Source organism: Mus musculus, chromosome 5 (assembly GCF_000001635.26).
Source record: "Mus musculus strain C57BL/6J chromosome 5, GRCm38.p6 C57BL/6J".
Taxonomy (NCBI): Eukaryota; Metazoa; Chordata; class Mammalia; order Rodentia; family Muridae; genus Mus; species Mus musculus.
This window is the reverse complement of record NC_000071.6, coordinates 84,389,700-84,416,317: the sequence shown is the minus strand read 5'-3', so window position 1 is coordinate 84,416,317 and position 26,618 is coordinate 84,389,700. Positions and strand designations below refer to the sequence as shown.

Here is a 26,618-nt window from a genome sequence, read left to right as displayed (position 1 = left end):
TAGGGAAATGGAGGTGGGGACCAAGGCGCCCTGGGGTGGATGGGTGAGGTGGAGCTTGTGTCAGCCGGTCGCAGCGCTCCAAGCGCCGCTGCGGAGACTAAATCCCCGCTCTTCATCTCCAATTAATGTTTGTCCGCTTTTGCTGGCGTTTCCGGATCTCTCTGGTATCTTTGGTTGCATTGTTTGACATAGCTGCAGAGTGCTCGCCAGGCAAAGAACCTGCCTGTGGTCTGAGGCTGATTGGGGGTTGGGAAGTTGGAAGGCTGACGGAAAGAGGTCTGAGACCTGAGCTGGGAGGTTGGGTGCGGTTGGGTCCTGAGAACCTGGAGAAGTGACACGTCCGGATTACTGAGAGAGATGACAACAAGGCTCATAGGATGTGTGTGGGTTTTAGAAACCTTTATTTGGTGCTGATGTTGGAAGACGATTTCAGGCTGGCTGGTAATTTTATTTTGGAGAAAGTGGCTGACCCGGTAGCTGTTATTTAGAGCACCACTGGCTGTTTTACAAGCTGTTTAACAAGAACTTTAATTTTTGAGGAAGGGGGTTGTGAAAGGCAGAAAAGGATGGATGCCCTTCCATCTGGGGGGGGGGGTCATTAACACTCTAAAGCAAAGGTAGAGGAAGGCGGGAAGGTGGGATAGTGTTGAGAGAGACAGGCAGTGTGGATACCAAGAAGTTGTTCATGGATCCCACTACAGCTTATCTGGTGAGAGAAGATCTGTCCTAGCCAGAGGCACCAGGTCTTGAAGTACCCAACCCTCCAATCCCTAATTCTCTGCTCCGGACTGTTTTGCGTTCCTCCTGGAGAGTAAATCTGGAGACAGGAACACTACCTGTGTTCTTTTCTTTGAGCTGGTCTCAGCCTCTGACAAACCAGTCTTGGTCCATTACATGGCCTCGCCCCGGGTCCTCTCAGACCCTGAGGTCTGCTCCTCTTTCATACATAATGGCTTGCTCTGGTCTCAGCTCAAGCCTTCGCACGGGGGAGGGTGGAGCATGTGGAAAGGCGCTCAGCATCTCAGACCAGATTCTCTGGTTACCAGGAGTGGTCGACTTCACTGTAGAATCATCAAAAACCCTGTCCTCTTGTTTAGAAGCCTGAGGTTTTAAGCTTTGGGCTGTGGATGAGACTCCTGAGAGGGGTAAAATCTCAAATAAGCCCCTGCACTTGGGAACAGGAGATGCTGGACCTGAAAGATGAAATAGCAGCAGCACAGTAGTATATGCCCTCGTGACTAGCATAGATTCAGTCTGCTGTAGAAGACGCTGAGCTGGTAACCACTAGTGCTGCCAGTTCCCAAGGAACCCAGAGAAAGCAGGGCAGATGGAGACTCACACCCCACCCCACTCACTCTCTCACTATGTTTATTATTAAACATCTGTTCAAAGGAATATGGGTATCTGTCGATATCTGTGTAATAAGACATGCTTCATGCTTAAGCCAAACAAGATGCCTATTTTTTTCTCTGTAAAGTTTTTAAGTGGTGATTTTATTTTATTGTCGTTGTTTGTTTGTTTGTTTGTTTGTTTTACACTTGGACCTTTTATTAAGGTCCTATGTTAAGACCATTAGATTAGAAGTCCAAATGCTCTGAGAGGGCTAATGCAGGGGGGTGGGGGAGGTGTTGGGGAAGGGAGGATAGAGGAAGAGGGGGGAGGAGAGAGGGAAAGGAAGGAGGGGCTTTTATCCGTTTTTTTTTTCCAACCAAAGGGCCATCCTGATTGAACTTCAAAAGGATTTAAGGCTAACAGCACCCATCCTTTTCTCTACATAGTCATTTGAAGCAGCTTTCTATAACCCCCCTTACTATGTATACAATGGGGCAGGGGACTGGACTCAAGGAAGTCTCTATAAAAGAACTGAAGAAATAAATTATCAGGGAGTGTGACACCCAATGTGAATGGGGGCCAAGACTAAGGAGATCAAAAACCAAGCAGAAGGAACAGGAAGGAAGAAGGGAAATAGCTCAACTCTCCAATGGTACCCTAAGCAAAACTTGCATCTTGGGGAATAGGGCCATGCAAGCATGAGCTTTAACACCCACAGGTTGTGCAGTCTAACCCAGCTAGTAAACCACACAGCTGACTTGGTTACATGCAGATGAGGGCTGGAGGAGCTAACAAAAGCAACCTTGTGCTCTGAAGACATCCAGAATCAAGTGTGCCTGCTGTTCGGGGAACATTTTGTGGTGTGTAGTTAAAGATTTAATATTAGTGCTATTTGAGGTTGTCTGTCCAATTCATTCCTTCATTACCCAACAGGACATCATCTATAATCCCATCCCAGATCCTTCTGTTTTTCGAAATGTGGATTCTTTTCTGCTTTACATTTTCTTTATCACTGCTTTTAAAAATGGAGCAGTGACATACATTGAAAGATTCTTAGCATTACTCTTTATTGTTTATTTAATAAATAAGCTGAAACATACCACCCGCTTGTTTTTAATGAAAGAAAGTTGGAAGGTCATATACTGAAATATTTTGTTGGCATGCTAAACTTAATAATGAATTGATTCATGAAATTTATAAAATTCATAGAATTTGCTGTCTGCAACTTCCATAAATGCTTAATGGTTCTTCAGTCATATATGTGTATACATTACATAATACAGATGTACATTATATGATTATGTAATAAAGTGTCAGGCAGGAAGAAATAAATGTGAATTATCATTTACACTCGTTATTCCGATTATTTCTGAAATCCATCTTTACTGGATAACTGCGTTCTAAACAAACTATGCAATCAATATCTGTTCATTTGTAATGTATATTTACAAACGGCACTTGGAAGAAACACTTAGTCTGCATTAAGGTGTGCAAACGTTTACTTAAAAATAAAATTACAAGCATCTTAGCAGAACATTTTATTTTCAGATGGATGCAGGAGGACAGCATTCATAAGTGCATCAACAAGTGAACAATTTTAAGAAATTTAATAAGTAAAATGGCTGTGGCAACAATCTTGAATTTTTGGAGGTGGCCCTGAACTTATTCAGTAACTGCCACTTTTTGCTGTCTGGAGATATATTTGTAAACAAGCATTATTTGACAAGTGCTTTTCTCAGCAGGGATTCTTGGCCAATTACTGCTGAACAGCTCTGCATTGAAAATGATTCACCCGCAGTGAATCAAGCTTAATTCATTGAAGCTATAGTCAGTAATGCCCCAGTAAAGTGCTGACAGTTGTCAGCAGTTTGAATTTGAAAAGTCCAGTTTCTTGTCTCTGAATGTTTTTTTAAGTTTGAGCAAGTGGGATAGAAGGTTCTTGGAAAAGAAGCATAGAAGGGGGAAGTTGGCTATAATGACTTGAAAGACAATCATAAAATTGTAAATATTTTCACTGGAAAAGGACTGAAAGTAAAGTTTGTTTAAGGATTTTTTTCCCTTGGTTTATAATAGGACCAGGCCCATAAAACATATCTAAGGACACAATAGACTTGTAAAACTAAATGGCTTCATTTTGTAGCCCTGTCTTCCTGCTGTAATTCATTTCCTTTTAGATTAACCGGCAGGACCCCACAGAAAAGGACAGTAAAACCATTCCCTCACCAGGACACTACCAAACAAGAAAAGAGAGTCATTACATCCCTTTGAATCATAGATTGTTGGAACCAGAAGGGACCATGGAGAGTTTTGGCTTTTTGCTTAATAAACCATGAAGGTTGGGGGTGGGACTCTTGACATTTTAAGCTCTTTCTTGGTATCAGCATGACAGGTAAGATGATTTCATTTCCTTATGTAAAACAAGAGAAAAAACGAATAACAATTCCACAGCTTGCAATATAGTGATTTTTTTTTTTTAAGTTTCAACCTCAATACTTTTTCTTTAACATTGACTCTCTTGAAAGCTTACATTTCTTTTTATTTGTTTGTCTGGTAGCCTGGTTGCTTTTCCTAATTGGGTATAAATCAGGTCATTGCGAAAGCTATTCATGAACTCTTTTCACTGAGCCCAAGTGGTCACAGTTTGATACTTAGAAAGGCACCATTTGGCATATCTATATGTTCACCATACTTCATAAATTGTGAGTGCTCAGAGTATTTGGCAAAAGTACAGAAAACATCAACTGCAAGTGGCTTGGCTATACGTAGACAAACATTCCCAACGCATTTGGTTCAATATTGTTACTGATACAGAAATGACAGGGTTTTGTTATTTGCAGCTATTATGTTGGCTGTTTGACTTTGTCATTTGATTATCTTTTGTTTGGTGTACTTCTTAAGATATTTGCTGGAATGGGTAATTAAATTCTCTTTCATTTGAGAAAACCTTCCAACGTTTTCCTGGAAATAGAGAGTGTCAAGGTACACCATTATATTAACTGACTATGCTTATTTTTTTCTTTTGTGGGTGAAAATTAATTCTTAAAATTAATTCTTTTAAAAAAGCCATTCTTTTCATTTAAATTAGCAAATTTACTTTATTAGTGAATATGATGAACTTTAGTTAATTGAGGTATTCAGTTGTCTGGATATTATTTTGATAGTTTGGAATCTTCTATTCTATTCTTTAAATTAAGTGTACCACACATGTTCATCTATAGTCTACCTAAAGTTTCAAGAGTTCTGAAGATTGAGGTGATTCATATTCTTAAGATACAGTTTAATAACATTTATACTTAAAGTAACCAGGCAAATGTTCGGATTCAATAAGAACCATTACCGACGTGAAAAATAAATAAATGATTTCCTGATGCAGTCAATAACGAGTTTTAAAGCATCCTATAGCTTTACTACTGGAAGAAACTATTTGAAGCTTCCTATTATTTTAGTACTTTTAGCATTCAGACGTTCACCAGTACAATCTTGCTCAAATCATTGGTCTCACTGAAAGATTTTAATACAGAATATAAATGATTTTTTAAAATTGTTTTAAACTTCATAAGTGTACATGAATGTATCCCTTTGGTTTTTTATGTTTATGTCTTTAATATCTACTTTCTAAGACAATTAAAACAAGAAAATTAGTTTCTTGCTTTTCAGATATTGGGGCAATCAGAGTCAATGAAGTCGATTTTAAACTTTGGGACAGGACAAAATAAGATGGCAGTGTAAAACTTTTTTTTTTTTTTAAACATGAACTCAAAATAGTTTATTGTGATAGTTCAGACTGGGTTACACTCTCATTGCAGGTATCTTCACACAAATGTAGTATTTGTAGACTTTCTGTAAACAAAAATTATACTTTCTGGATTCCATGGAGAATTCTATACGTGAATCAAGATTGGAATTAACCTAAGTACAACTTTCAAAATAAAAGTTTACACAAAGGCCAGCTTGGTTGACAAAGTGAGTTCCAGCACAGCCAGGGCTATACAAAGAAACCCTGTCTTGGAAAAAAAAAAAAGAAAGAAAGAAAGAAAGAAAGAAAGAAAGAAAGAAAGAAAGAAAGAAAGAAAGAAAGGAAAAGAAGAGTTTACACAAGACGACAAATATTTACAGTGTTACAGGCACCATACTTAAGTTGCCTGTATGATATCACTTTGCAGGCTACACACACATTAGGAACCATGGAAGATGGTACAAAGGGACTAAGTGTATATTTGGCCATCTCACATTTGATCATTCATCCATTTATTTGTAGAGTGAATATTTCAGATGATGACAGTAAGATCACTATTATAGATGGGGCTCTGAAATAGGTTAACTAAATCAGGTAATAAATGGTGTAGACATTCTTAAAAATTAAAACCAAAAACCTTTTTTTATCCCTTTCACGTTTTAAGCCTCAGGCATGAGTATTTATGAGTTTTTTTTTTTAATGGCAGAAGATTCATACATACAAGAGGTTTATTCAACCCCATTGTTCTTACCCCATGAGATAAATGTGATATAAACAGATATATGTGAATATAATTACATTTAATATTAAATGAAAATATGAAATTGAACATTTTAATATAGTTGTTTTTATTGACTTTGTGGCAAAAAGTTTTAAAATATCTATTTAATTTATTTCTCTGTCATCTAAGATACTAATGCCTGATAATAAGTGCTACTGCTAGTGCAAAGGCAAATAAAGAAATTAAAATAAAATAGTTTTAATATATGTAACAAATTGTACTGGACCAAGTTGAATGTATACTAATTGATATAGCTTTTATTTCTCTCAAAGCTCAATTTTTTTCATTTGGAACTCCTAATAAGAATCACAGATTTCAGTCATAAAACTTTAATGTAGTAAGAACCACACTGTAAGTCTGTAAAACTTTTTATGACCTTGGATAGTTACATTAACTGATATTATATTAATTTGCACTTTTAAAAATGGGTTTTATCTTTAGCTATTTTCCAGAAATCATAAAGAATTGTGTCTGACACACTGACTGAAAACCTTCGAAAAACCCATGTGCGCATGTGTGTGAATTTTTGCCTGTTAGAGTACCAATTAGTTGTATTCCATTTAAATAAAACCTAGCAGGCTCTGAGTATAATTAAACTTCACTGGAGCTCTGCTTTTCCTATAGGGGGCACAGCCTTTTAGTCTCTTATCACCTTATGAGCTACTTTATTAATATCATTTGAATTATTTCTTATACAATGGGGGAACATACAATCCTTTGTTGAATGGGGTCGTAGCTAGGCCATGTCTTCTTCCTTCTGTAGCTCTCAGTAACTATCCATGGTTTTAATCTTTATGCATTCATTTAAGACTGAATAATAACTTTGCTGGGATGGGCTTGAAAGTGCCAAAGCATTCAGGAAAGGTTGGAGCAAGGCTGAAATAAAGAGTGGGGAACAATTTAAATATGGTATAATAAAAACTCAATAATAAAAGCATTGAAGTCTTTTAAAAATCTCCTTTGAAAAGAATATGCCACTTATACTTACACACATATTTCAATTTTTATATTTGATTCCCCATGGCTCTGAAGATACAACACTATGATGAGAAAAAAAGGAACTCTTTGGTTCCTATTATTTCATATATTTAGAATTTATAGTTCTTTTATTTCTTTGTGAGATCAATTGTTTAGTTGAGTCATGCCAAACCCTTGTAGCATTAGACACACCACAGATCAAGTAAATGGAATTTAAGTGTTTGTGATCCTTCTACGTCTATTTCGTTGGCCGGGTTACTGTCTAGGCCAACTTCTCCATCAGTTGAGTTTGTCTTCAGTACTAAGCAAACTGGGCCATAGCTGTCAGCAAATGATTCTGAAAAAACACAAAATTCTCAAAGAGCCAAAACCTGAAGGTTGAAATATTTTGCATATGCTTTGTGAGAAATGTTCCTACTTGGAAACATGTTTCAGGCTAAGTATTGCATGATTTGAAGAAAATACAGTCTGTTCTACTCAGAGACAGGGGCTGTCTTTTTTCTTCATAATAATTTCATACTTATTTTCATCTGCCAAACCTCTTAGCTTCATCCCTTTTCCTCTTAGGAAAACAGCCCAACTTAAGGGGGTCAGAATCCATGCCTGCTGTACTCAGCTACCCTCCAAATATGTCACAATTTCAAACAGGATATTAAGAAGATGAAACATTTCTCTTAATTAAAAGGAAGAAACCTCTACCTAAATAATAGATTGTCCCAAACTCCATTATCGGCTGTTTACTTTATAAGTAGAAGAGTTTAAATGATCCCTGTCAGCTTTGGCTGTCTTCAAAGGTAACTGACTTACTTTGCCTTGGCAGGACAGTCTCAGGATGTGCTAATGTCTTCTCTGTGGAAAGCCTAACTCAGCAGGTAAATCCAGCTGGCACCAGTTCAACCCCTGCAGTTCCCAGCAGGAGATTGCCATATGAGCCAAGTTTAGCTTTCATCCAGAGCGCTTCCCTTCTGTAATGGCTATGGAGGTGGGAAGACTTGCCAGTGGACACTCTTTTCATAGAAGACAGTACAGAAATGTTTCACTCTGCTCCTAAGAGCCAAGCAGTCCTTCTGCAGTAGGAAATACTGAAGACCTGCTCTGCTTGATGGACTTTAATGATCTCTAGTTTCAAACTACCATGACTTTGATAGTTCTCTCTCCCCACCCCGTCTCTCTCTCTCTCTCTCTCTCTCTCTCTCTCTCTCTCTCTCTCTCTCTCTCTCTCTCTCTCTCTCTCTCTCTCTTCTTTTTTTAATCATTCCATTCGTTTACATTCAAATGATATCTCTGGTTACCCCTCCCAACCCTGCCATCCCATATCTGCCCTCTCTCCCCTCCCTTTTGCCTCTAAGAGGGTCCTCCCCCACCCACCCACCTTCTCCTGTACCACCCCTCCATCATTGAGAAGAGGTGAGGAAGATGCAACAGAAGCAAAATAACTAAATAACTTCTGTAAGATATTAGATGTGGTTGATTGATATTTCTTGAAACCTGTGAAACCAAGTATGCAGAGACAAAGGTGCTGAAATGACAATGAGGTCAGAAAAAAAATCTAGCTTTGTATGTTGAAACCAATTAGTTTTGTTGATGGCAATCTCCATCACTTACTATACTTTTTAGCAATTCATTTTAGTTTGTTGTGGTTCAGTTTACTTGTCTATAACAGGGTTGTTATAATGAATATTACATATTTCCTATAACTGTAGCAGGGGAAAAGTGAATAAATCCAGTTTTTAATTGATAGAATTCTCCACAAAAGAAGATCAGGAGAGGGAGCAGGAAGCCCGGGAGTGGAGCTGAGTAAATGCTCTCAGTCAGTCATTGTTTGTGTGCTGAATTGAGTCAGGATAAAAGTTAATATTGTCTGGAAGAACTTCCATAAAAGATAAATAACACAAAAACTTTCTTCTTCCTCCCCCTCTCCCTCTCTTCTCCTCCCCCTTTCCTACTCCTTTTCCCCTCCTCCTCTTTTTCTTCTTTATCTTCTTCTTCTTCTTCTAAGACTTAGCAGAAACATTGATCTTGGCAACCCTTTGAAAGTGCCTCATTTGCATAGATGCAGTCATTGTCACTGAGTGATTGCCTTTTGTTTGCATCAGTTTCCTAACTATCTTGCATGATAGATAAGAATGAAGAGCCTTAGAGACCATGACACTACAGCTCTGCTATGTGTTATGAGAGTATATAAATCAGCCCCTTCTGGGTCTACACAGTGAACATGAATATGTCAGGGATTATTCTTAGAGTTGCTATGAAATGAAACAAGAGTGTACCTATACTGCTGCATAGAATTGCTACAGTCCCATCACTAAATAACCAATATGTTATTCTTTTTCACACAACATGGTATATAGGGTATCCAAGGCATTATTTCTCAGTCACAGCTCATCATCTTTCTTGAAGTGGAAGATGAAAAAAATCTTGAGATAGGAAGGCAATTTAACAAAAGGAATTGACAAAATGTCCCATGTAGCTGTACAAACTAAGAAAGAAACACCTGTGTCCCAATTTTCTGCTGGGTTTTGTTATCTAATGACAGATTTGGTGATTAGGCAAGGAATGAAGGAAATGATAAGCAGCATTATCAGGGGTATAAGTGTTGTATCTTTAATTTTCCACAGAAAACTGATGCTTCTTATCAGCTACACGAAACATCAAGGGTTATCTGCAAGTATATTGAACATTTGCCATCATGTTATAGTTTTGGGATAATTCTTGTATATGCCCTGATATGTTACAGATTTTATATTAAAGTATGCATGTGTAAACCATTAGAATACACATAGTGACTTTGAATAGAATGAGAAGATCATTAAATTAACTGGTTCTCAATTTTGAAAATCCATGGCAGGGAAAATGCTTAAAGTTTCTTGATACAGATATCTGACACTCCTGATTCCAGTACTAAATACAGTTTTCCATTTACATTTCCCAGAACACTTCTCTTTTTAGTCACATGCATATTAAATATATTTCTTGGAAATATGAGTAGGTTTATATATTTCCAGAAAGGTTTTAATATAATTACCAGAAGGCTGTTCTTTGGCATATAAGAGACAATAACAAAACCTAAGAAAGTTTAGAACATATTATTTAGTTGTAACATTACATTACTTGTAAATCTGTAATTGCGTACTCATGACTGCCTATGCCTTATTCACAAATTCAAGCTGTCATTCACTTTTGATTTATCATATGTCATTGCTATGGTTTACATATGTGTTGTTTGTTTTCCTAGAAATGATCCAAATGAATCCTCATTATTACCATTTTATTTTTAAGGAAAGTGAGTGTATAGTTAAATAACTTGTTTCAATATATTTGTGTCAACGTGGAAATGCTTTCACTCAAACTCAGACACCCTTGCTTCAATACTAGTCTTCTCAAGTCTTCGTGCAAGGGGAAATTTTGCCATCAAATATCTACAGCCATTTCTACCTATGTCAAAAGTGCCTAGGATGAAAATATATGGAATTCTGGAGGCTTTCCTTCCCACGTTCACTAATTACTGATAACCATGCTATCAGTGATATACTTAATGAATGCTTGCACATTTTAGACTTGCTCACTGTTTTCTTCATGGTCCAGTTTCCATTATCATGCATTTAATTCTCTTTTTATATCTTTCTTTTGAACTGAACTCCTATGTCCTTTGACTTATCATCTTTTATCTTTTCAATGGTATTTGAGAATATGAAAATTTTAATTGCCATCCCAGGCCAATAAGATCTCTATTTTTTAGATCTATATTTTAATGCAAATAATCTCATTAAGGATCTCTTCTCGATATAGTTCTACCGATTGTAGAACACCTTTCTAGTTCTACTATGAAAACAAAACACCTTCCTAAGTTTTAGTCAGCTTATGACACATTTCCATGTTCAAGAGGAGCGCCTCATGATAAGTAATTTCCCCTGAACATTCAGTGGAAACATGTAGGCAATTTTTGTCTTTACTACAGGTCAACTATCATTTTTTGCCTCTTCTATGTGTAGATTTAGATATAATATTTTATAATAATTTTGAAAGTTGTTTATATCAGGAAAGAATATCTCTGGCTATGAATCTCATTAAGATACCCTTATGAAAGTATATTTTGCCTATATAGTTGATTAAAATACCCTTATTGGTAGGCTACATTAGAGGAATTCATTTCTGTTATAGAAGGATCTGAATTAAGAAAATATTATTTAATTTTAAATGCTGGATAATATAAAATGCTAACAGTTTTTACCCAAAATGAGTTCCAAATTATGGATGTGTTATGCAGCAGTGAGGACACAGGCTCCAGACTTGGGCTCAGACATTTGAAGCTATGAACCTTAGGCAAACTAGACAACTCTTCTGCATCTACTTCTGGTCTGTAAATAGGAATGTTATTATAATACAGTTTAGGATTGCTCAATTGAGTTCATGTCTTTAAAGTGCTCTGTAAAATTGTATGTCTTACAATACGACAGTGTTACATATTACATGTTCAGAAACCTTGGGTTGGCATTCTAACATTGAACGGGGCATTAATTAGTGAGTATTGTCTTTATTTGTTGAAAATGAAGATGCTAAAGAGTCCTTATTTACTCCCTTGGCAAAACTTTTCAACAGACCTCCAGAAGCCATAGGTTACAAATCTAACCCTAATTATGAGTGCACAGTAGTCACTGCTTTGCTTCAGGACCATAGCTCCTGTCAGTTTCCCATCACTAAGCTATGGAAGGAGAGTGGTTTCCTCATCCTTGGTTACCTGGATTCTTTAAACACAATCAGTCACACCCCACATTATGGCTAGATTTTTATCCTGTCTCTATAGATAGATTTCCTCAAGTTTGAGTTTTCCTTTCCATTCCTGGTGTGGCCTGTCACTTGAAATTATATTTTCACTTGTTCATGCCTTTCTGATCTTTATGAAGAATGGAAAAACTTTGAAAATACAAGTTAATCAGGGAAGCATTGCTCTGAATTTGGATTTGAGTACAAACAGAGACCTTATGATTTCCCAACGAAAACAGTTTAATTCCAACAAACTGACAGTAGAATGTCTTATATTTTGCATTTCTTTGATGCATCACTGTGGAGAAAGCATTATCTGTCTGGAAGCACATTGAGAGCCAGATCTGAAACGTAATTCTCCATCTGGAACATCAGGGAAGTACATTGCACTCTATAAATCTATGCTTGAGGAATGCATACTATGGAGTAAATTCTTTAAGTGATTTAAAGCTACTATTTTTAACAGCAATTTCTTTCACCATCCTATTCCATTCTTGAGGATGCCAATATAACTCTTTTCTTAAAGCCGTAATTAAGAGAACTTAGAATTGGTTTTATAAAGCCCCTAATAAATTGAAAAGTTACTAACTGAAAGATTGTATGATTTGCCAAGCAAAGTAAGCAGATGCCAACATATATGCTTTCAGAACCATTTACTTTTTATTTATAAAATGTTTAACAAAGATGGAATATCTACAGATTATCCTATATATAAAGAGTGTTTTTATGTGTGTTATGATTAACAATTTGTGATGGAATCAAGTGTTATTTTATTTTTGTCACTTGGCAACCTTTTAGCATTCATACCATTTGACCTACTTTATAGTCTTTTATACTCAAAGTATGACTTAATCTTACATCAAAAACAATTAATACAAACAATCTGTTGGTAATTTTAGGAATTGAAGGAATTACTTTTATTTATTCTGTTACCTGAGCACTTTACATTTACAGAATCATGGTAATTCTTAATATTAAATGGAAATTGTCAGGAAAATGTGTGTCCAACCATCATGTGGATAGAACAGCATTGAAGTACTAGTTTACATGTAAAATAATTATCTTCTCAACTATAGTTTTGGTAGCTTATGGTTAGTTTGTTTAATTAACAATCCTTCCAGAGAAAATTCCTTACAGGAAATTTTAATTTCCTGTAAAATAATAGCTGTATAAAATAGCAGATAATTTTTATTTTACTAACGTGTACAATTGTTTGAATTGAATCATTTTATACATAGGAAAGATGAAAATACAGCTGTGAAGACTTATTGCTTGATCTCCTTTATCTCTCAAGCTATCCCAAGTAAACTGATGTTTTCTTTTTTTTTAAAGATTTATTTCTTATTATTCATAAGTACACTGTAGCTGGCTTCAGGCACACCAGAAAGGTGTCAGATCTCATTACGGGTGGTTGTGAGCCACCATGTGGTTGCTTGAATTTGAACTCAGGACCTTCAGAAGAGCTCTTAACTGCTGAGCCATCTCTCCAGCCCACTGATGTTTTCAATACAAAGAAAAGTTAATTTTGACATAGTTCAATAATTTGTAGTAGGTCAGAGAGCACTTCATTTGACAAAGCATCAGTGTCTAAGTTGCTGAGGCTCTTGACTTTACCAATTTAGTCACTTACTACATTCCTCTCACTGTTACCATTATTATAATTTTTATTTTCTTTTATGCTAATACTTTTCAAGGAAGGAATCAGTTTAGAAAAAGCATGAGCCTCAGAAACCATCAATACCCACAAGATTAATATGAATATTTATGTAAAGGAGCATGGAAAATTCAAAGTGAGAAAGTATGACTACTGAGGCACTTCCACAGAAATTTTAAGTTTAGATCTTCATGTACATGGCATTCATTTCCTTATAGAAAATCTGTCAGCTCATCATCAGGAAGCTAACTTATTTCTGATCCTGGGATTCAATGATGATCGTCACAATGGTAGCTTTGCTAGGGATGCAAAGGATAGCTTGCATAGTATCATAGTATCATCTTTAGTATCAAAATGCATGAAACATTTTTCAAAGATATAAATCTTTCTCCTCTACATCTTCCTTTTCTTCCTCTTCTTCCTCCTCTTATTTCTCCCTTTTTACCTTTTCTCTCCTTTTAATCTTCCCCCTTTCTGAATATTTTCCTCTTACTACCCTTTCTCTTCCTATTATTTTTATTCTATTTTTTATAGAAACTTTCATTAAAAATTATTCACTGTAAAGCTTAGGGATCCAGTTACTTATTGAATCTACATTCAATGTGTGTGTGTGTGTTTTCAATTTCCTTCTCTTTGAATGAATAAGCACCTAAGATTTCTTCTTTGAAGTTTATGGGTTTTGTTTGCAGGCTTGGAAAAGCACTGTTATATAAAAGACAGTGTGATAGCATAACAATTTATAGATTACTAAATATGCAAATAAATTAAACTTCAATGTATGGTATAGACTACTTTCAACCAAAGTTTTCTCACCCAGAGGGGCTTATCAGAGCCAAACTAAGAACACTGTTCAATATATTATGATTGGATGCCAAAAATCACCAGGTAAATGCATTAAAGCATTTCTACTGAAAAATGCATAACCCAAAATTGATAATGTCAAAATATCTGTACCAATTATTTTACATTTTTTAAGAACTTTGTTTAAAAAGTGTTCACAAAATAAGATGTGTGGATTCTAATTTTGCCAATATCTAATGATATGCATAGAAAGATTAATTGTTGTTTTGGTCAACACCTGCAGTTTATAGCACCATCCCAGTTCAAATGAAGAACAGGAAGGTTCATCTTGTCGACCTAAATGATGGCACCCTTCTCATGTTGTCCAGTGTTAGCTTACCATAGACATCTCATAGTAGATGTGTAGGGATGGACTTTTTAGAAGGGTCTTCACTGCTCTTGGTCTCATCTTCATACTGGTGCTTTTAGAAACACCCAAGGTATTTATTTACATTTGCAAAGTCTTACTATGGATTCAAATGTGAAAAGTCTATATTAATTTTGGTACATTAGAACTGTCCCTAGAGATGAACTACTTATAAGGAAAATATTTTGTTGTTACTACTCAGTTCAGAGGTATTGGTCATGATTGATTGACCCTATAATTTTGTTTCCATGCTGGAGTGGCACATTATTATGAATGAAGAAGGGAAGAATTAGCCATCCAACTCAAAGAAGTGACTAGAAAAACCAAACCAAACAAAACAAAAAAGTGACTAGAATTTTTTGGTTGTTATGACCCAAAGTCTGAGATTAACTGTTAAGCAAGAAAATAATTATCTTGAATCACAGTTTGTCACATAAGAGTCCATAGCCAAATATCAAAACACTAAAATGCTGGTACTCAGTTCATTTTCTCTTTTATATGCAGTCTAGTGCCCCAGCTCATGCGATGATGTCACTGACATTAAGGGTGGGTCCACCCATCTACTGTTATACCTTTCTTGAAACACAGTTATGGAAATAATGGTAGTGAGTTTCCATGGTAATTCTAAATGGAGTTCACAGTGAAGACCCATTACAACTGCCTTTGTTAGGGTATTAAAGCCTTGAAGAGAAACAGTGATCATGACAACTCTTAAAAAGGAATACACACTGATCATGACTTCAGCATCTGAGACCTCAAAGACTATAGCCAAGGATGCTCACCTACTCCAAGATCACACCTCTTAATAATGACACCTCCTAAGAGCCTGTGAAGGTCTGTTCCTCTCAAACCACCACATTCCACTCCGTGGTCCCCATATGCTTGTAGTCATACCACAATGCAAAATGCATTTAGTCCAACTTCAAAATTCCCCATAATCTCTAAGAGTCTGAGAATTGTTTAAAAGTCTAAAATTCATAGTCTTCTCTGAAATACATACAATCTTTTAACTGTAATTCCCTGTAAAATCAAACTGAGAAAGCACATCACATGCTTCCAGCATATAATGGCACAGGTCATATATTACAATTCTGAAAGGGAGAATAGTTAGGAAATACTGGACAAAAACAAGCTCACATCCATCTTGGCAAACTCCAAACTCTGCATTTCCATGTATAATGACAAAGCACTCTTCAGATTTCCAACTCCTTTTGTCTTTGTTGACTACAATGCACTTCTTTCTGTTGGGCTATTTCTAATCCCTGTTAGCAGCTGTCTTATTGACAGGTATCACATGACACTGGCATCTCCAACATCTTGAGATCTCTAAGTCAATTCAAACTTCCCCTTCACAGTATCACACAATGGCCTCTCTGGGCCTCCGTATGCCTTCCCTCCATAGCTTCCTTAGCTCTGGAGAGAGACTCCATAACCCCTTTTCTTGTATCCTTAACTCCAAACTCAGAACCACATGGCTGAATCTACCAAGTTCTGCTTTTTGATGTAGTTGCAACTTGACCCCCACATTCAATTACATCTTAACCCACTTTCTGTTTTCAGTGGTTTCCTTTACTGGTTAAGATTTTCTCTCCTGAAACTCAATCTGTAGACCAGGTTGGCCTCAGACTTAGAGATGAAGCTTCTTTCTAGTCATCCAGAGTTCTGAGATTAAAGATACCAATCTGTTCTTAGCTTTTCTTTAATTCTGTTTCATACATTGGAAGCTTAGATGGGTAGATCTTGCCCTGAGGTCATCACCCATTTAACATCAGGATTTTACTTAATCTTGTTTATCTCGTTGAACACAGAACTTAGCTCTATTCCACTTCACTGTTCTCATTTCTCCTCAAAATGTACATTTTGTAACTTTGCTTGTACAATCTTCTCCATTTCATTATAGATCACTATAAACATGGCCACTAATAACCACATGACACAACCCACACTAAGGTATTCTAAAATCTGTTATGCAAAGGCAATTAATCCAAAACTGTTCAATTTAGCCTCAGGCAGACTTTTTCGACCAGTGCAGAAAGCAGACACATTCTTCACCAAAATGTCTTAATAGTTTCTAGGCCACATACTAACATTCTTCTCAGAAACCTCCTTAGTTAAGCCTCCACCCTCAGTACCACTGTCTTCGATGTTCTTACTAGGATGGACCTTTAAACCCTACTTAAAATATGCAAAGTATACATTACACGAAACAAAAGCAGAGTCAGATCTAGCACAGTAATACGCCATTCCTAGTACAACTTCTGTGTTAGTTAAAGTTTAATGCTCTGAGGAGACACCATGACCAGAACAACTCTTATAAGGAAGAACAATTAATTGGGGCTATCTTACAGTTCAGAGGTTTAGTCCATTATTTTCATTGCTGGAAGCATTTTAGTATGCAAGTAGACATGGTACTAGAGAAGGAGCTGAGAGTTCTATATTCAGATCATCAGGCAGCAGGAAGCAACTCCAACACGGATAGTGGCTTAAGCACCTGAGACCCCAAAGTCACTCACAGTGACAAACTTCTTCCAACACACTTCCTAATAGTGCCACTCTCTAAGGGCCTATGAGGACCATTTTTATTCAAACTACCACAACAACCTTTCTCCTTTTGAACAAACTCAGGATGACCAGAATAACTCCCATTTATTTCCAACTCTTTTTTCTACTGCTTTCCAATTTTGATAGGCTATAAGCCTTAATTATGTATATATTACAAGACATTTTAAATATAAATTATAGGGATGGATAGACAGCAATAGAGAAGGAGGGAGAGAGAGAGAGAATATGTGGAGCAGCATATATGAGCATTGCTCAGTATAAATGTTTTATTACTGATTTCTTACTAAACAGTATGAAAATACTTTAAAGATAAATAGGATATACTATTATAAAACAGCAATGTTTACATAAGAGAATAGTACAGAAGAAAATGAATATTATAATTAAAGCAAGAGATGTAGTCAATAAAATCTTGGTTTCCACATTGATATTCAAAATATAGTTTTCATATTTTTATTATCTTTTAAAAATAATATTAAATGTATTTGAAATGAATTTATGTTATAAGTTGCAAATGTTGTCAAGGAAAAGTGGGGCCATTGATGGATCCAGAACACTCCTCTAACATATGTTACATCCACACACCTGACTTTCATTCACACAGACACACATATACACATGTTTAACAATAAAATATAAAAGGAAATAAATACTAAGCCAAATAAACACTAAACACACAAACTAATCCTCAATTTTTCCTCAATTCAGGTGCTTTGAGTATAACAGATATATAAATTGGATATTAAGGGAAGAACTTTTGTTGTTACTTTCTTGCTTACTCTTCTATTTTATGCAACTTAAAACTTTACTAGCTGTCACCAACTTTGTAGGAAATTGTAATTCTCTAGCATGGGGAATTACAGTGTGCTCTGCTTAAATGAATACATTTGAAATTTTCAGCTTGTTAAAAATGTATGCATCTTGTTTATGTAGGTTCATGAACATTTGTGTGGGTACATGTATTTGTACATACATGGAATACAGAGAACAACTTATGTAGCATTCCTGGTAAGGCTGTAAACCTCCTTTGGAACAAGGCCTCTCATTGCTCTGAAGCATGCTGTTCAGGCTGGACTGGTTGGCTATGTCCCATTGATTCATCTTCCCCCTCCTTCCCCAGCACTTGATACAAGTCATTATGACTGATAGTTTTGTTAGGGTTGTATGGATTGAACTCAGATCTTCATGCTTGCAAGTAGGTAGGTTCCTAATTAACTTCCTCCACCCAGATGCTCATTTTCATCTTGCATACACTATGTTAAGGATATTATTATAAACGCTGGTCTCTGTCACATACTATTTATAACTCAATAAACATATCAACAAAATGTATTAACATAGGAAATAATTATTTAGAGGTTTGAACCTTTGTATTCAGCAAGTTAGACACTGGGTCAGATTCAATGGAGAAGTAAGAAGAAAAAGCCTTTGATTAGATAACTCAGATTTAGATTACAGCTATGTGCTTATATTAGTTTTGGGACCTTGGGCCATTGGCCTGTTTAACTTTTCTCAGCTTCAATTTCCTTATCTGTAAAATGAGAAACATAACATACCAAAAGATCAGTGTTAAGATTAAGTGATAAAAATGTGAGTACAGACACATATAATTTTATTAGTTTCAATCGCTGGCTTTACAGACATGAGAATTGAGTCTTTGAAACAACAAAAAATATCTCCTACTCAAGGTTATATGGCAACAAAACCAATATTATAAGAATAATGAACATTAACTGTTTCACGAATCATTCTTCAATTTAAATGTGAATAAACATATTTATTTTTGCAAGTGCTAAAGACTTGCAAAATTTTGTATTTGAAAGGAATACCTTCATATAACATCTTTGCCCACATTCTTGTAGAACCAAGCATTTGATTGGGAAGCATATTCTGTGATAGAGAGACTTCTTAACCTCTTATGTCATGCAAGCCTGACATTTCTCTCTAAGATGAAAACAGAATAAGGGATTTCACATGTTTAGTCACCATAGCTGACAAGGTAGTCACTGAGACCATATGGTGCTGCTCTTTTCTTGCAACATGTCCTGTGAAGGTAGCAGATTGCTCATTACTCATAATCTAGCTGTCAGTGGATCTCTGTGTTAGTTTTGCTTAAACACTTTGTACAGACAGACTCACCAGTAGATGTGGACTGTGAATCGTTCTCTTCCTTTCCATCTCACTGGGTTGACACTTTCAGAGTTCATTATTAATTCATAATCATTAGAATGCATTTCTGACTAAAACTCATTCTGTCATAGGTGTCAGGTTTTTTTGTGTATTATTTGCTCAATAAATTTGAAAATCAGCAAGAATATTTCCTTTATTAATGATAAACATATTATCTCAAAAGCAATAAAAAAATAAAAAACAAGGGCCTGATGAGATAGCTCAGTTGGAAACAGTGTACTACTCTTTCAAAAGACCTGAATTTGGTTCCCAGCACTCATGTTGGGTGTCTCACAAGCACCTGTAATTTGGGTTCTAGGGAAACTCATACCTTTTTCTGCTTTCTGTGTGTATTAGTCAGAAATCACTATATAACTTCAGTATATATATTATATATGAATATATAACATATATATACATATATATTTGTGATTTATGAAGTTGATTCACAAGTTGTAGTCCAACTATTTCAACAATTCCTTTGCCCTGGAAAAAACTCCAAGCACCAATTAATTTCATGTCCATGCACCTGAATGTCTCAACAGGTCTTCAATATATGCCAGCATTCTCCAAAAGTAAGATCTAATAGTATGAAAGAATGAACTTGGCAGAAAAAGAGCAGGCAACAGGCAAAGATCAGGGCCTTCCCTCCTCAATATCCTTCATGTTGGCTGCCACTAGAAAGTGTGACTCGGATTTAAGGTAGATATTCCCACCTGCAAATATCCAGATTTTGGATCTGTTCCCACCTCAAATAATTTAATGAAGAAAAATCCATCGCAGGTATGTATACTCAGCGGCTTGAGTTTTTGTTAATTGTCTATGTAGTCAAGTTGACAACTGAGAATACCCATCACACTGTGGCACCTGCACACATCAGGTACACACCCAGACATACATAAAACATATACATGTAAATAGAAACACACAAAATCTATAAAACTAGTAACAATAAGACTCTTTTGTAACAAGAAGACTGGCTAACTTTTTTGTCAACAGTTATATGCTTGAGTATATGGGTTACATATATTACAATCAAAAGAAAACCAAGTTATTTTTAATTAAATAATGAGTTAAATTTTGAATGAGGTTTTTAAAGTCCTATCATTGACCTTGTTATATAATGGTTGAAATGTTATTTTAGAAAACAAAACAAAACAAAAAAAACTTCAAAGATGAGTATGTGGACATCAGGTGGATCAGGAGTTAAAGTAGTAAGAATGCATTCTGTGAACAGAATTTTGTAGGAATCAAAAAAAAAACAAGGCAAGAAAACCAGATTGTAGAAGCAAAGAGGAACTTGCCTCCAAGGTCTGACGACTGGAAGTTCTAGCAGTTGAAATACCCTCTTTTGTCTGTAACAACTATTTATTATGTTATCTACTAAGGTTAAGCAATAAAATTCATTTTCCTAGTATAAAAGCAAGTCCTAAGAGAAAGGGATTTCAAATTTAAATGGATTAGCATTGTTATGATATAATTTGGATCTTGCTCTCTGTTTCTTTGTCCTGCCAACCTTATTCTGCAAACTTTACTTTCCCACTGCTTGACTCACGGTCTTCAGGTATCTGGTCCAAGATATAAATGGCCAATCGAAGACAGCTAGAAGTGGTATTTGGTCTCATTGCTTTGACACTTAAAAATAGTTTCAAAAATTCCCTTTCCTTGCAGAATCCCTTCACGTATCATTGAACAGAACTGATTTAAAAGTAGGACCCCTGTAATGGAACTGAAATTAGTTCTGATTCCTATAGGATTTTGCCAGACGAGCTACAGTGTCAAACAAAACAGAGCCTGCCCTCAAAGAGTGATCAAGAACATGTGCGGAATACTTGGTGTTCGTTCAGTCACTCAGTGTGGTGGTAAAGGTAAAGAAAGAGAAGGATAATTTGGTTTCTTAGTTCTATTGACCAATTTAGGGAAAATAAGAGGCAAATGGTTTGTGTAGTTGTTTTGTTCAATTTTGGGAGAATATTGGGTATTATATTCTATGGGGTAGATATATACTGGAATGTAGTGCTGGAATTGACAAAAGGGTTGAGCATTTTGTAATAAGATTGATAATGAAATCACAGATATAACATTCACTGGAAGAAAATTCAAGACTTAATTTGAATATATTTACTAACAATGCTTCATAGACCAAGGGAGTACAATACAGGAACCAGAAATAAATGAACACAGTAATATAAACATAATTTTGATAAATTTATCAATAACATAGGAAGAGAATAACCTATTCAGTAGATGGCGCTGGGAAAAATGGGTATTCATCTACAGCAGAAATTAGGCTCAAATGCAAAAAATGAAAGTTCTAAGCAGATCAACAACCTTAATATGAAATGTAAAATGCTGAAACTTCTGAATACAGGCATTGGGAGCATTGCTAAATGGGAGATTACATGAAATCAAAACAAGAGGATTTATCCACAGAGTGGATGGACAATGTTTACAATGAAAGAAAAACTCAGTTATCTCCCAATCTTTTATTCACAAATAAAATGTGTAAATAACTGCAAATATTTAAACACCAAAAATTCTCTTGTCAACCAATAAATGGGCCAATAAGCTGAATAGATCATCTTAAGAATAGTAACTACAGTTATCCAATAAATAAAATAAATAAGTAGCTAGACAGGTAGATGGATAGATGGATAGATAGATAGATAGATAGATAGATAGATAGATAGATAGATAGAGAGATGAATAAGTATTTCTAAAAGCATTAAACATCCATAGTCATCTAGTCAATAAACACTAAATTAATTTATAATTTGGTCTTGTCAGTTAGAATGACAAGCAAAGTTAGGAAGGATAATGGAATAGAAAAAATTGTCACTATTAGTAGATGTTCAAACAAATGCATCTTACCTAGAAATTGGTGTGGATATTCTTCTAAAAACATACAGCAACAAATAATAACTAAAAAGGATATCTCATATATGATACTCCTCTGTCACTCCTGCACATATACCCAAAGGACTCTATGCTCTATCACAGACATATTTGCACATCCATGCTTATTGCTGTTCATTCTCACTAGAGAGGAATGGCATCATCCTAGTTGTTCACTAAAATAGACTGTGACCATGAAAAAATGATACACACAATTTGTGATACTGCACTATAATATAATATAAATGGATCATATTAGAAATACTCTAATTGAGTTAAGCTGGTGTCTGAAAGAAAAATACTTCTTGTTCTACTATATTAGTAGATCCAACTTCTAATTTTTGTTTACATAGAAATATGGCAATAGATTCTTAAATTAGAAGGTGTGTAGAGTAAGGGGAAAAGAAGCTTTAATGAAGGCAGGTGTGGAAGGTAATAGAATATTTAGTAAAAAACTGGAAAGGGAAATAAATCCTAGGTAGGGCAAAGTTAAAAGTAGCTGTAAAAAACACAGTGACCAGAAAGAGAATCATTTGTTCTGAAAACTGTATCAACTAAAACTAAATATATATTTTCATGATGGAAAGAAATCTACTGTTTTGTGTACTAACTAATATATGTAAACGAATTTAGGAAAATTTTTAAATAATAGAACAAGAGTACTAACTACTCAAATAGAAGATTGTTGGGTGATGCTGACACTTGAAACTATTTGGTTAGAATGGACTTAATTATATGTTGGTAGTTGTCTTCAGGTAGTGGCAGTAGGACAGATGTGTCTTGGTTTAGGTGGAATTCCAGGAACAAACATTAGTGCTTATTATCTATCACTAAGACCTCATGTACTGTGACATGTTCTTTTACTCCTTGTTTCCATGATACAATTGTGATCAGAACACTGGTGTTCTCATTGAACGTTTTGAAGAATTTCTAAGATGAGTATATAAAAGAGTATATATTTCTCAAACTATTGCATAAAATACAAACTGAAGGAACACTACCTAACTTATTCTATGAAGCCACAATTACTCTGATACCTAAGCCACGTTAGGACCCAACCAAAAAACAGAACTTCAGAAAAATCTCACTTATGAATATTGATGCAAAAATACCCAATATATAAGTTATATAATTGCACAGCTCTCCCATGATTCAGTAAATACATTGTTTGCTTATTTTATTTTTATATTGATGAGAAGCTTATAATTAGAAAAAAATAAACTCTCTTGCATTCATTATCCATGAGATTTTGCATTGCTATGGGTTTCTGTCTTTAAGGCAAATACATCAGAAATCTATGTAATATTCCTCAACCTGTAGCATAACTTTTTACCCAATTTACAAATGTAATTTTCCAATGAGAAATATATGTTTCTTAACTCTTTACTCATGACTGGTAGCTGCTCACTGTCCCCTGAAGCAGTTGACAAACTATAAAGTCAAGCCTTGAAACCAGAAAACGTATATGGGCTGACTGGATTCATGGAGAGAGGGCAGGACAGCTGTGTCTTTGTGGTTTGCTCCCACAAATTAGTTTAAATATTGACTTTTTTTCAAACATTCATATATCAGTAGAGATCTAACTGGTATTATAAATGTTTGCTAATTTGAGCATCATGAAAGGAAAGTAACAGTAGCAGAGTACGAATATACCTTCTTACACTGGATTCCCTTGTTGTCCTCAAGGATTATATATTTTTTTCACCATATGTGGATGGTGACAATATCAAAGATCCTATTGACTATTAAATGACTGAAAATATATTTATTCTTGTGTGCTTTTTCCCTCAATAGTGCAGTGCATTTTTTGTGGTCTTAATGACTCATCTTAGCAATATATTGAAGAAAATGAAGTAGCTCCAAAAAGTACTTAACAAGTTATAGATGTTTGAAAGTTATAACCAAAAGACTGTATTTGTTTTTATTTAATATTAATATTTATCTCTAGTTGCTAGCATGTATGCAGTTGAGAACTTAGTCTTTTAATTTATTCATCATCTCTTCATTAATTTTGTTCTTGTATCTGTTAATCCCATCAAAAATAAATTTATGATTCTATTTTTATTCGAATTATTTATTTACAAACTTTTGTAGTTACATAAATCATGGAAATTATTTGAAAGAATTATTTCAACATTAAAACACATTTATGATATTTTAGATTTAGTTTTGGATCGAACCTATTTTTTGGCCAATACTTATATGATATTTTCTGATTAAAAACTTTCCAGATAGACTGCTCAGTATTTATGAGAGTACGTGTTAGTTTTGCAGAAGAGCCAAGTTCAATTCTTTCCACCCATGTCAATGATCCCCTCTTTTGGCCTCCATTGGCACTACACTCACATGTATCACACATATACACACACACATACACACACACAAACACACAAATCAAAATAATAATCTTTTAAAAAAGACTTTAAAATGTACTGTATTAGTTCTTTTCCTTTTATATATTGACTAGGAATTTGGAGTAGATATACTCATTGATCCCTGTGGGCTTATTTCTCCTGAAGGAGTTCCATTATTACTGATCAGCTAACCAATCAGCCCATCTTCCTCATGATTATATGACTAATAGTTGACTGAGAAAATGACCTTGAAGGCTTTTTATCAGTTCCATTGTGTGGGTTCATTTTAAAACATAAATAACAAAATAAAAACATTTTCCACAAAATATCAGATATTTAATTAATGCTTTCCAGAGTAACTGTGGTATCAAACATTTCCTCTAATTATATTCATTAGTGGCTTCTCTTGGACAAGTTTTAATTAAGTTGTACAATGAAGATCAATACTCATTGCGTATTCATTGTAATTTACAACCCGCATATATACTGTTCAGAACAATTTAATTACTGTAATTGTAGCAAAAAAGACATGTAGAAATTGCAATCTATTACTGCCAATCCACTCTTTAATAAATTTGTTAAAGTTGTTGGGAAATTATCTTCTCAAATTCACATTTGTATGTACCCTGTCTACCTCTCAGTTATCTTTTAAAACTGATTTATAAAATATTATATATATATATATATATATATATATATATATATATATATATATGGAAATAGAGACATTAATGACTGAGAGTGTTTCTCCTATATTCCATCATAAATATTGAGAAATAACTAAGTATAAATAAGAATATCCATAATTGCACCAATTTAGTGTAAAATAGTCTAAGGGAATTACATGGGTAGATTATTCTATTTTATTTCTGTAAATTAGACTCCTATTGCTTTAACTTTATATTTTTACATAAGGATTTATTTTTGTTATATAAGGAAAGATTCCAAATATAGTAACTTCTGTTAAAGGATATTATCCCAGTAGCCCATTGTAAAAATAAATGTAAAGAAGAAAATTTATAGTAATATCAGTACATAAGTTTCAGAGCACCTCTACCTTAGAACAAGTAAAACATTGATGAGATAATTATTTCATGGAGTTCTTTGTTATGTACAGGGGAATGGTTAGCCATATGCTTGACTTTTTTTCAACCACAAGAGCAAAAAAAAAAAAAAAAAAAGAAAAAAAGAAAGAAAAAGAAAAAAGAAGGAAAAGAAAAGAAAAGACTAGACTAGACACGTATAAGCATCATTAGAGATAGTAGATGAGAACTACTGTTGAATGCTGATTGAGACACACCCTCCGGTTCAGTTCCTTGACAGGATGATTTATTCATAAGGCACATAGCTGTTGAATATTTGACCTTAGAAAGGCTTGTAAGCTTGTTTTGGTTGCTGTGGTTTTGTTTTCATGGTTTAAGTTATTGTATATTAGCATGTGTATATGTGTGTGCTCAACTATATACACATGAGTACTGGTGTCTGCAAAGGCCAGAAGAAAGTGCCATATGAAGTTAAAGGTTTATATGATCTCCCTGATATTTTAGATGGAAAGAGAGTTCATGTGTTCTGCAAGAACAGTTAAAAAAAAATCCTAATTATTGAGCTACCTCTCTAGCCCCAGGGATTGTGTTCTATTAAGAGGGTAAGAGAAGCCAGTGTGGACTAAAGTGATGAGAACAAAGTGATATTAGGACACTGATTAGTAACACTACTCTTGGATAAATGAAGTGGAGGATCAGGGACAAATGATATGACTTTATAAAATATCAAATAAATATGAAGAAGTGGTAATTATCAGAAATTTGATAATTACTTAATATATCAAAACATCTTATTTAATAATTAAAGAGAAAAGTATATTACACATACTTAGCAGAATAATTTGATTACAACTTACATTACATTACATCTTCCACCACTCAAAGAGTCAAGGCAGTAACCTGGAGATAGGAAGTGACATAGCAACCATGGAGTCATGCTGCTTACAGGCTTGCCTTTCTATATTTTTTACTTTACATATTAACTAAAACTGTTTTCTTCTAGCTGTCTGAAGACTTGATCAAGGTCTCAAGAATTTATTGTGCATTCTGTACACAAATAGAAATATAATTTTATATCCTTTTTCTCTATTTCAAATTATCTAATTGTACATGTAAATATCTTATTTGCATTGTGAGTTTTAT

The 26,618-nt window shown here is 34.8% G+C and overlaps 1 protein-coding gene across 9 annotated transcripts in view; it reads left to right on the top strand.

Annotated features, from left to right (window-relative positions):
• Epha5 (Eph receptor A5) overlaps positions 1-26,618 on the top strand; it is a 363,058-nt gene that overhangs the window by 1,501 nt on the left and 334,939 nt on the right. For 2 of the 9 annotated variants that reach the window (XM_006534770.3, XM_030254125.1), the window contains exon 1: positions 6-164. The exons of 6 other annotated variants lie outside the window; for them this stretch is intronic. In XM_006534770.3, coding sequence (XP_006534833.1) covers positions 8-164 — 157 coding nt within the window. In that variant the 5' untranslated portion in view covers positions 6-7. Of the gene's footprint in view, positions 1-5; positions 165-1,711; positions 2,193-26,618 lie in introns of those variants that run through there. One more of the 9 variants, XM_030254123.1, reaches the window with a different exon arrangement.